The following is an 11,147-nucleotide window of genomic DNA, read 5'->3' as shown; positions in this document are numbered from 1 at the left end:
ATACAATTTTCTCAGTAGTTTGTCAAGTGGAACAGGTCTCTTTATGTGGTTTAGTGATGAGATAGGTTAATCTTATCACTTGAATCAACCGAGTCATTTGTGTCCTCCATAAAAGATAGTTCGTCGGATTAAGTTTAATGGAGCAGGACGAAATAAGGTGATAAAGTGAAGAGGTAAAAAGAGTGTTGGTAGAAGGGGCCATTGCGGTTTGATAATTTGGTTGTTTTTGGTTATGATCTAATACGTTAAAAGAGCAGAAAAAAACTTTATTGTATTGATAATTGAATGACTGAGTTACATACTCCTTATATAGGAGAAAAGTCCTATCGTAGCTACACTACGAAGCCTAATACAACACAAATATATAATTTACACCTTATCCTAGTCGATTATATCAACTTTAATCGTACAAAATAGACTTGTACATAAATTATGATTTAGTAGTCTAGTCCTAGCTCAAACTCTAACTCGTCAGACAGTTTCATCGAACATGTTCCTTTTGACATGTTCCATCAACTTCTTTCAACAATCTTATGTCCTGCTTACAAGATATATACTTGAACATATCTTTCTCTCTTTTTTTACCCAAAACTTTAATTGCATATTCTGAAGTAGTCAAACTTGCAAAAGTTTGTAAAGTTTAACTATACCTTAAATAGAGGTCCCAAAATTGGCTATGTGCACTTGCCCCTTGGGTCAATGACTGATGAAGAGGCACATAGCCTAAGTTGGTGATTAAATTGCTTTGGAACTTACGGAACGCTCAATGTGTCCCAACAGTCAACATAATCGAAAAGCTCCAGAGTGGAGAAGTTTATCATCATAGTTGAACTTTATGAACTTTTGCAAGTTTAACTAATATAGAATATGCTATTAACGTTTTGGATAAAAAAAAAAGAGGAAGGTATGCTCAAGTATAGATCTTGCAAGCAGAACATAAGACATCAATGTAATTTACTACTTGGAACATGCAAAAGTAAAAGGAAAGAACAACAGACTGTTATTAGGATTTGATCTAAACAGAATCTGTTAATTTGAAGGAAGCAAAATTTACAGGTACAATGGTGAAAAGATTCTCATTATCCAATGTGTCCCTATACTCAGAGAGGGTGGTGGTGGTGAAGGTGATCTCGGAGAGAGTGGTGGCTTTGGTGGTAGTGGAAAAAACAAAGTTGATTTGGGTAAAAGAAATGAGTTATATTATTAAGTGGGTTGGGTCGGGTTAAAGTTGAGTAATTTAAAAAAATTTGGATAATTTTAATTAATTTGGAATTTTCCATCCAATGAGGGGTATATTTGTTAATATTATTGACGGCAGGGGTAAAAATAACTTATAATTTTAACGGTAGTGGTAAAATTAACCAATAAAACAAATTTAAGGATCCTTTTTCCTTTTTTTAAAAAATGCTTTTTACATATCTAAGATACACATCTATGTATTCAAATCTCCTTCTATCAATACCAAAATATGACGTTGAATTGTTGAAAGAATGTATAGTAGCATCTGATTTTTGGGATTTGTCCAATTTGCTAGAATACTAAAAAGTATTTTCAAAATCATTGTTACCACAAAACATAAAATTGTCGATACATTGAAAAAAAATTCTCTAAAAATATTGAAATATTTTTTATACAATCAGCTTTAAATTTATTTAAATAAATTGGAGTTTATATGAATCAAAGTTTGTTTTCAATAAGTTTGTGTTGTTTATGGAATGAACTAATTAGAAAAAACACAGTTGCAATGAGAGCACATATCAAAACTCTGTTTCAGGTTGCAAAGAACACTTAATAAGATAATATTATAACGAGACTGACTAGTTCAGATTTTGAAAAAGAAAAAATAATAATCTTTGGTTTATTTTTAGAGTCCAAGATCCCATATGATACTCTTTTTATTATTTTTATTTAAATATATAATAATATGTGAATATATTATGAGAAATATGTAGTTTAAATGAGCTCATCGTGCAATTTTGTGGATCATAGTTAATTTCTAAATAAATTCCTACACCAAATAATTCAATAAATAAAGATGCATCAATTACATTCAAATTTAGGTCTGATATACAAATCCTCATAAATATGTCACTTTATTTAGGTTAATCCCAATTAAATATTACACAATATAGATAAAGATAACAATAAAAAGAGCATTTTCTACTAGTAATTAGAACTCTAAGATGATACAGGACACCAGAAAGCACGACATGTGAAGTTTTTTTTAAAATTTTTTTTACATCCGTTGTTCATACTCGCATTAAAGACCAATTATTTCAATTTACGCCGTATGGAACCCTATTCGAAAAAAAGCGCTCCCTACCAAAAAAAATCCATCTACAGAGTTTTATATTTTTTACACAAAATATAGATAAAGATGATGATAAAAAGAGCATTTTCTACTAATAAATAGAACTCTAAGATGATTCAAGACACCCAGAAAACTTGACGTTTGAAGTTTTTTTATTATAGAAAATTCTCATCGATTGTTCATACCCACATTAAAGACTAGCTATAATGAATTTACGTCGTATAAAACCCCATTCGGGGAAAAGCACTCCCTACCAATTTTTTTTTCATAGGCAAAACCCTAACCTGAAACCGCTGGTTAGGAAAAGGGTAGCCGCATTCCCTGCCCCACTTGTAGTTTGTACACACAAATAACATGATTACTACTCAATGTCAACAAATATGAATTACCTATATTACCTTGATATTATGGTTGAATCAGCAGGAAAAGAAAGGAAAGAAAAGAAAACAGACATTTACTTGATAACACAAACCAAGATCACAAGTCATGGGCCTCTCAACCATATTAATGGCTTGTCAATCATCAACCATCCAATATCAACAATGAATTTGACAGTCTCATCTAATAGAGAGTAACACTTGCATTCACAACTTCCAAGATTAAATGGCAAACAAAAATTAGATTTCAATAAAATATAATTGCTGCATTTAATGAAATCCTTTTACGTATCAAAAAATGTATTTGGACTTCAATGAAATGTGAAAATGTGAAGAAACAAATGTTGTCTGCCATGAATCAGAATAACTATACAAGTAAATACAAGAATCCACTCTTATTTGCATCTCAGGGGGTAAAGGAAAGTTCAATACATGCCAAACAGAGAATACCATAGCAATATCTTTTAAACAGAAAAAGGCTTTAGACTATTTGAAAAAGTCTATAAATACCCTCATTTTGAGCTAAAAATACTCTTCAATCCACCTTTTTGGTCCATTTACCCTTAAAACTAACAGCTACTGTTAAAAAGTTTATTATTATATCATTATCTTATTGGATAAATTAAATCTCAACCCATTTAATTTTTTCCTATCCAACCATTCTAGTTAACATGATCCAACCCCAATTAGAGAACTCAATCAAAAATAAATTGATTGAATCTTTCTCCCCCAACCCCAAACCTCTTTCTTCTTCCTTCTTCTCTTATTAAAAAGTTTCTAGATTATTTTCAACCAAACAATACAATTTCCGCTGCATCGCAAAACATCTCAAGTGGCAAAGGAAGGGGTCTGCCATCTACGCAACAACAGTTCGAACCACACCAACAACATCTACTGTTTTGAGCTATTGCGTAGGAGCGGGGTTTTTACCCTATGCGCACCCAAAAGGATAGCGACTGTGGATTTTCTCTTGTTATAAAAAAAACAGTTTCCGCTCCAATATTAAAGAATCTTTTTTTCCTCAATATTTATGATTATTTTCCTTTAATAAATTAGTCGAGTGATAAACTTTTATACTAATAGACCTCTGTTTCTTGTATGAAATCTGTAACTTCGTTGTGATTCGTTCATATAATCTTCATGTAAACTTAATATCCCAATATAGTAAAAGAATAAAGAAGAAATTTGTGTGTGGAAAAAAAATAAAATCTTGGGATATGAATGAACTGTCTTTACTCAGGCATTTCATTTTTCTTCTTGTGTTAAATCTCTGTTTTTTTACAGTTAAAAGTTTAACCGTGAAAATGAAAAAGCTACAAGGTTTTTTCACATTCTTAGACGGATGATTTCAAGAATTAGAGAGAAAAAGAGGGAAGAAGAAAGAGGCTTGGGATTAGGCAAGAAAGATTCAATCAATTCATTTTTTAATGGGTCTTCTAATTGGGTTGGGTCATGTTCACTAGAATGGTTGGGTAGGAGAAAATTAAATGAGTTCGAAATTTAATTAATCCAATAAAAAATGATATGTAATAAATAATAATAATAATAATAATTTTAAAAAAAGTGGTTGCTAGTTTTAAAAATAGAAATGAACCAAAAAAGTGAATTGAAGGGTATTATTAGCCCAGATGAATGAAGGATATTTTAGACCTTTTTAAATAGTCCAAAGCAATTTTGGCCCTTTTCCCTCTTTTAAATTCCAATTCCCTGCAGTTTAAAGCAAAACAACTGCAACTCCTGCCAGGAAAATAAATAAAAGAATATTGCAAACACTAGAACAATGCTCGAAAACCAGGACAGCAACAATGCAATTAAATCAACCAAAGATTAAACAACAGAGAGACGTCACAGAAAACAACAGGCAAAACCCTAATATCGAATCTAGGGTGATAACAATGAACCAACCACTGAAAATCCACAGAGAATGTCAACAGACCAGAGGAACAACAGAAAATTAACGGCAAACCACTAATATCAAATGTTCAATGAATTAATGATGAGCAACCAGAGCAATGAAGATAAGCTTTTGAAAAATACCATAAATCAGCTTGTCATGTCAGCATACATAACCTCATCTCATTCATACATGAAATAAGATCCTAATAAACATTAGTTACATCCTAATCTCCTGCCCCTTAAGCTTGAAATATCAGTCTACCTTTGATTTGTAGACAAGTTCTACTTTGAACTGTAGGTATTGAAGATATATCAAGCAAAAGTAGAATCTCAACAGGGGGTAAAATCATGGAAGCTACACTAAGATATCTCTCATCAACCATTTGCTTTAAAAAGTTGACGAAAATATAAAAATATCCTAGTATATCAGGAATCTAATATTACAACTTCCTTATCTTCCATGGATATGTAAGTTTCTTCCATCAAACTGCTACTCCTTGCTTTTGTACCACCAATTGCATTTCCTTCCCTGCTTCCTTTGGAATCCATGCATTCAATTTCTTCTACATCTTGTATTACTTCAAGAAGCTTTCCAGGCATAGCTGCTGGATCCAACTCTCGCAAACCCTTGGGAGCATTTGGGGCTTCATTTCCAGTAAGCAGGAACGATGATATCTCATGAGAAAATCGAAAAATTTCTTCCTTCGGAATTTTTCTTATTTCCTCGGGGTTCAAATGCTTGTGGAACACCGATTTGAAACCAGCAACTTTGACGAGAGGAGTAACTACCACAACTTCCTCATTAAAATCTTCAAGTACTTCAATCAAATCATATTTCTGTACTACATCATCCCCTGTGAACTCATTCCATTCTGAAGACCAGTTTCTATATAAAGCCCAGATTTGCCCCTTTCTAGGAAATATTTGAATTGTATCACCAAGACCTTTTGTCCATCTGACCTTGTGTGAGAAGCAATTAATGGAGGTTCTAATTTCATGCCTGCCTCTTCTGAAATCTCCACACGTTTTAGGAGCACCGGAATTGACAGAGTTTAGTGAACACGTTCCACTATTATTTGAATTTAACCAACTAACTCTGACCTTGAAAGGATTTAGAGAAACCACCTCGAGAATCAGGGCATAATATCGAGGCATCCCATCACTGTCATCATATGCAGCCCAGACCTGGTTAGGTCCAAAACAACTCTCTGTTCGATCACTATCAAAATTGTGGAAATCTGACTCAGTAACATCTATCAGCATACACCCAGCAGATTCATTATCTAAATAATTGTCAAAAGTTTCAGAACTAGACCTATTTGCAAAGACTTTGGTTTCAGTTATAAATTGTTCACGAGCTGCATCATGATCTTCTCTGACATCAAATTCAGATACATGATATTCTTCATTTTTTCTCTCCTTGGCTTCCTTGGTTAAAATTACCCCCCTTGAAGAAATAGATGTTGTTGAAGTAGCTGAGCCCCGTTTGCTTAGGTTTTTCAATATTTCCTTCTTGGCCTTCTCCATCAGCAAATGCTTGACATCATTGTAGGATGCCTCCCTTTCATTACCCAGCTGGTTAACGACATTCAACTTAACCCTTTCTCCATTACCCCGTCCAACATCAGCTGGACTTGCTGTGCTGCCTCCATCAGATTCCCAGCTATGCCTAAGCCTACTTGTACTGGGGTCATTTATGCCTTTTTTCCTCTTGAAAGCATTAAACTGTCCAGCTGATAAAGCTGCACTTGGTCGTTTGGACGAATGATTTTTCCTTTTCAATGCTTCCTCTCTTTTCGTTGCTGTCTGGGCTTCTTGACGCTCTCGTTTTACTTTCTGATACGCTTGCTGTACCATATTAGCTGCTTGTGCAGCAGATGCATGCCCAGCGGTTTGGGAAAATGGGCTCCACTGGAAGTTATTGTGATCAGGTGACGTAGTGTTATTGACCACAGACGACACAAAATTTGGAGCGCTTGAACTGTTTCTTCCTGTAACTGGTGCACCCTTTCTCATTCCCTGGTGGTATGTGTTTTCTTGCTGTTGAGAATAATCCCACTCAGTAGACTTCTTCGAGCCATTGGATGGTGCTGTTGTTTCAACAGCAAAGAAGGCCTCGTGACAATTGGGACACAGAAGATTATGGTTAAGGTACATCCGCATGTACTCATACTGCATCTTGCACCGATAGCAAACAGTCCAAAAGGTACCACGGTCCTTTGTTCCTGATGAAGAACTCTTTTTACTGGTACTACTCTTTGGAGGCCTTGCTCGTGAAGCAGCATTCTTTGCAAATTTGTGAAAACCATTCTGTTTAGATTGTTGAGAAGAATCCACATTTTCAGCCCGGACTCTCTGCTGCAAGACACTCGCATTTCTATTGTCATACACTGTTTTCTTGTTTTTATCAGACAACAAGCTCCATGCTTCTGAAACATGCTTAAACGCAGCTTCGGCCCCTATGGACTTGTTCTTATCAGGATGAAGCATGAGGGCCAGTTTCCTATACTGTTTCCTTATAGCCTCATCATCAGCTTTTGGACTAACACCAAGGATTCCATAAAAATTTCCTTCACCATTAACTTTGTTCTCAGCAGCAATATGAACACCAAGTGTTGCCAACATTTGACTAATACCTTCAAGTCCAGGATTCAGACTCTGGGCCTTTAAAGCAAACCTTTTTGCGCCCAAAAAATCCTTATCCAAGAATTTACTCTCTGCAATTTCTTTAGCCCTTAAAGCATCATCTTTATTGCACTCCATCTACCATACCCTTCTCTTTTACCCGTACTATTTCATAGTAAAACGACAACAACAGAAGCAACCATCAGCCATTCAACTAACCTGTTCCACAATGACCATGCCCTAAAATTACTTAGAAAAGTGTAACAATATTTTTCAAATCATCAATTCAAAAAATGAAATGCAAACAAGAAAATATTCAGTAAAATCCTTTAGTATACCATAGATACAAAAAGAGCAAATCAACGAAAAAGTAAAAAGATAATAAAAATTGATACTCATTTACACAAGGAAATCAATCAACTAAGTCTTTAATGTGGCTAGACAATATAGTTATATGACAGTATATGGAAGTAATACAATGAAAAACAGGTAATACAATCAAAGATAAAGGAACGGAGATTATTCAAAGATATTTTTTTTCCATTTATACCATGGTTGGGAAGAGATCTGACCACAGGAGATTGTTTAGAGCATGAAAAGGCAAGAAAATTTTTGCCGTGAATATCTCCGGCGACCGGCAAGGACTCTTCTACTGCCTCCGGGAAAGACGCGTGACAATGCTTTTGATGGGAGAATACGTCTTACGCCACGTCGTTTTAGATGCTTATAGGATATCTAGAACATTGGGCTTGGGCCTGCGCCTAAAGAGATGTTTATACAGTAAAAAGTTGGAGAAAATACATATATATAAGATTAAAGTATTACAAGTTCTAACACGAGTTCTATTTTTCAATACATAATAGCAGAATTCTACGAAAATTTGTCAGAAAAGGTTTAAAATGGTAAATATTAGGGAAATAGTATTCCTACAATTATGTATTTTCAAGCAATTCGTCAATTTTTATGAGTATTTGAGTGTTATGCATCCATCAATCAACTAGCTACAAAAGGAATATCTATGTGAGTTTATCTTTGACCTTTTTACAGATTCTTTATACTTTTAGCCTCTCTACAAAAAATTTCTTAAGTTGTATCACTATTGATTCATTATTTACAGTATTCCTTTTATACAATGTTTAGTTTCTTGCTCTCCAAATATTGAAAGATCACAACACCCTATATTACTACAAGGTTCTTCTCTTGAAATTGTTTTCACAGTTTGCTCTTTATCTTCCTAAACATTTGAAGGAGTTTTTCAATTGAACATCTCATTCTAGCCCACTGTAACGTGCAATTCTAACACCACATGTTCACTGAGTATACTATGCGAAGATATGTAAGGAAGTTTTTCTACATGTTAGTCGCTTAAACAACTATCAATCTCCATAAGGATGTGTAGTTTCTTCAATCAATCTTTAGTGAGCAACATGCCTTGAGTAACCAACAAAACAATAAATCTATGTAAAGTTATAGAGATAGAATGTCAAATTAAATCAACGGTCCTCAATCTGCTACGATGTCCTGGAAGAGTTGCTCAAATGTGATGGAATAATCTCCTTCAAGGTTTAGTGAGTACTTCCCTAAGAATACCGGTGTTTGTTTCTCTTTCGAGTGAGTTCATTTTTTCAATATCAACTACAATCAGCAAGAGGGGCATAAGTTCAAATATCAAGGTGTTTTTCATATATAAATCCTAAAGTCATTTTACCCAAAAGGAATCCTTTTTACTAGCTAGTTGTCAAAACAATTTACCATGGAGATGCTATACTTGTCCATATTGGGCCAAAACTAGTGACTTTACTAAAATGTGATAGAGCTTTCATTATTTTTTAGACTAAACTAAGACTTTTTTTTTTTTTTGCAAAAGCTCATTAGATAATTCACAAATATGAGATGAGTAATACACTTATACACTTGAGACACCTTGAAAAATATTCCATAACTAATACAATAAACAACACATGATACATGGGGTCTCCTTGCCTCAAGCCTCTCTTTCTTTCAAGAAATTCATGTCCTTCACCATTCACCTTCATAGTTAACATAGGAAAGTAACACAAGTCATAGCCAATTTAATAAAAACTAATAAGAAATACATGGACAAGTTGAGCCTCTTGTATAAACTCCAAGCTTATTGTGTCATAAGTCTTTCTTAGATCAATATCCATAATGCATCTTGTTGATGTTGTCTATTATAATATCTTGAAATATCATGACAAATCAAGACATTGTGAATAAGTAGTCTCCCTTAAACAAATGTCAACTGATTATACGCCCCAATAGAAGTAATAACTACGTTTAATCTGCTACATATCAACTTGGAGATGTCATTGTATAACATAGTGTAACATACTATGGGTCTGTATTGGCTAGAAGACTAGGGTTCATTAAATTTTGGAATGAGGGAAATAATAGTAGTATTCATTAGCTTGAATAATTTCACATTTGTGAAAATTGCATTAACTGCTTCAGCGATATCATATCTCATTACACGTTAGGGATATGAACCACATGAACTACTTCAGCGACAAAAGATAACATGTACTTCAACTTCAAAGGTGTAACGACCCGAGAACACCCCCTAGTCGACACACAGCGTGTTCGATCTCTCCCGAGGTATTATACAAGCCCTTAGCATTCACTCATTGCAATGTCATAAAAATATTCCGGAATTAAAACTTTTAAAATAAAATCATAAGGCTTGAAGCCAATAACACTTTCAAAAGAAGTCTTCATAAGCAAATTGGGAATTTAGTCTCAGATAAGCCAATATAGACTCAAAAGTTAAGAATCTCATACTAGGGACACGACCCTTACTGTAACGACCCTCAAAATGAAATAGGAAAATCTAGAGCTTCACATGTGTTTCTTGAGTAAATAATGTGTTTAAATAAGAAGGATAACTTAATAAGTCAGTTCAAAGTGTTTGGAAGTCGAACATCAAAGAACGACCAAGACGTTCGAAAACTAGTCTTGTGTGTGCTAGTGTGCATTTGCATGTTTCATGTGTTTTAATGTGTCATTTGATGTCTAAAACGGGTTAAAGGGACCCTAGCATCTACGACTCCTCACGGACCACCCTAAGGGTCCTTGAGGAGGACCCAAATGTTGCCATGAAACTGCCAAAAATAGCCCATTGACGACCCCCCAACGACGCCCGGTAGACCAGATGAAGCCCCTATCAAAACGGGGCGTGGATCCACACTTAGTTGTGGGAGATTAGACCTCATTTTGGGGAGTCTCTGATCCAAAAAACGCCCAGAACGATGGTCCAACATCCTAATGATGCCCCATCAATGGGAGTTGTCGTTTGCCACCTGCAACTTTGTACAGGGATTTGGCCAACCTAGGGGTGACTTGGTAAATTCACCCCACGTCCTAATTAAGTCATAAACTGTTATTTTAGGTGTTTTAAAGTATTTTTTAGTTAGTTTAAACACCTAGACCTAAGACTTCACTTTCAAAATCAAAACCCCTCTCCCAAGTAAAGTTCTCTTAAGACTCCATGGGAGCTTGAAGTCAATTTGAATCTAGGATTGAACAATTTCATTGATTCCTCCATCAAATTTCGTGGGATTTCTAGTAATAAGTTATGGTAATTTATCCTTGATTCTTCTCTCATTCAAGGAGTCAATCCAAAGGCTTTTCAAAAGATTTGAAAATTCCAAAAGTTTCTATTTCGAATTCTAAGCATGAGTTCTTGCATGAAAAGGTTTTAATGGATGAATTATGATGTTTTCAACGTTAATTGATGAATTTATGGTAAAAAAACCATGAACCCATGATCATCCTAATTCTCCAATTTTGGCTTTTGAAATGGTTTTAATGAATATGATTGGATATTGTTAGAATTGTTTTATACTATGTTGTATAGTGGTTATCTACTTCCATTTATGCCTAATTATTATGAATTGAGAAAAGATGATCAAGGCTTGGAT

The 11,147-nt window shown here is 34.5% G+C and overlaps 1 protein-coding gene across 2 annotated transcripts; it reads right to left on the bottom strand.

The window, feature by feature from the left end:
• Positions 1 to 4,701: 4,701 nt before the first annotated feature.
• On the bottom strand, positions 4,702 to 8,113 carry LOC101261851 (uncharacterized). Of its 2 annotated transcripts, none has more exons than XM_004228913.5 (2): positions 7,760 to 8,113; positions 4,702 to 7,428 (listed from the first exon to the last, which is right to left on the bottom strand). In XM_004228913.5, the coding sequence occupies exon 2, from the start codon at positions 7,345 to 7,347 to the stop codon at positions 5,011 to 5,013; it is 2,337 nt and encodes a 778-aa protein (XP_004228961.2). In that variant the 5' UTR covers positions 7,348 to 7,428; positions 7,760 to 8,113; the 3' UTR covers positions 4,702 to 5,010. The 2 variants fall into 2 exon arrangements, with proteins under 2 accessions (XP_004228961.2, XP_010318360.2); XM_010320058.4 differs by having other exon boundaries at positions 4,702 to 7,449; positions 7,760 to 7,905.
• Between the last annotated feature and the right edge of the window lie 3,034 nt (positions 8,114 to 11,147).

The sequence above is a fragment of the Solanum lycopersicum genome, chromosome 1 (genome assembly GCF_036512215.1).
Source record: "Solanum lycopersicum chromosome 1, SLM_r2.1".
Lineage (NCBI taxonomy): Eukaryota > Viridiplantae > Streptophyta > Magnoliopsida > Solanales > Solanaceae > Solanum > Solanum lycopersicum.
Note: the sequence above shows the minus strand (reverse complement) of the source record. Positions and strands in the feature narration are given on the sequence as shown.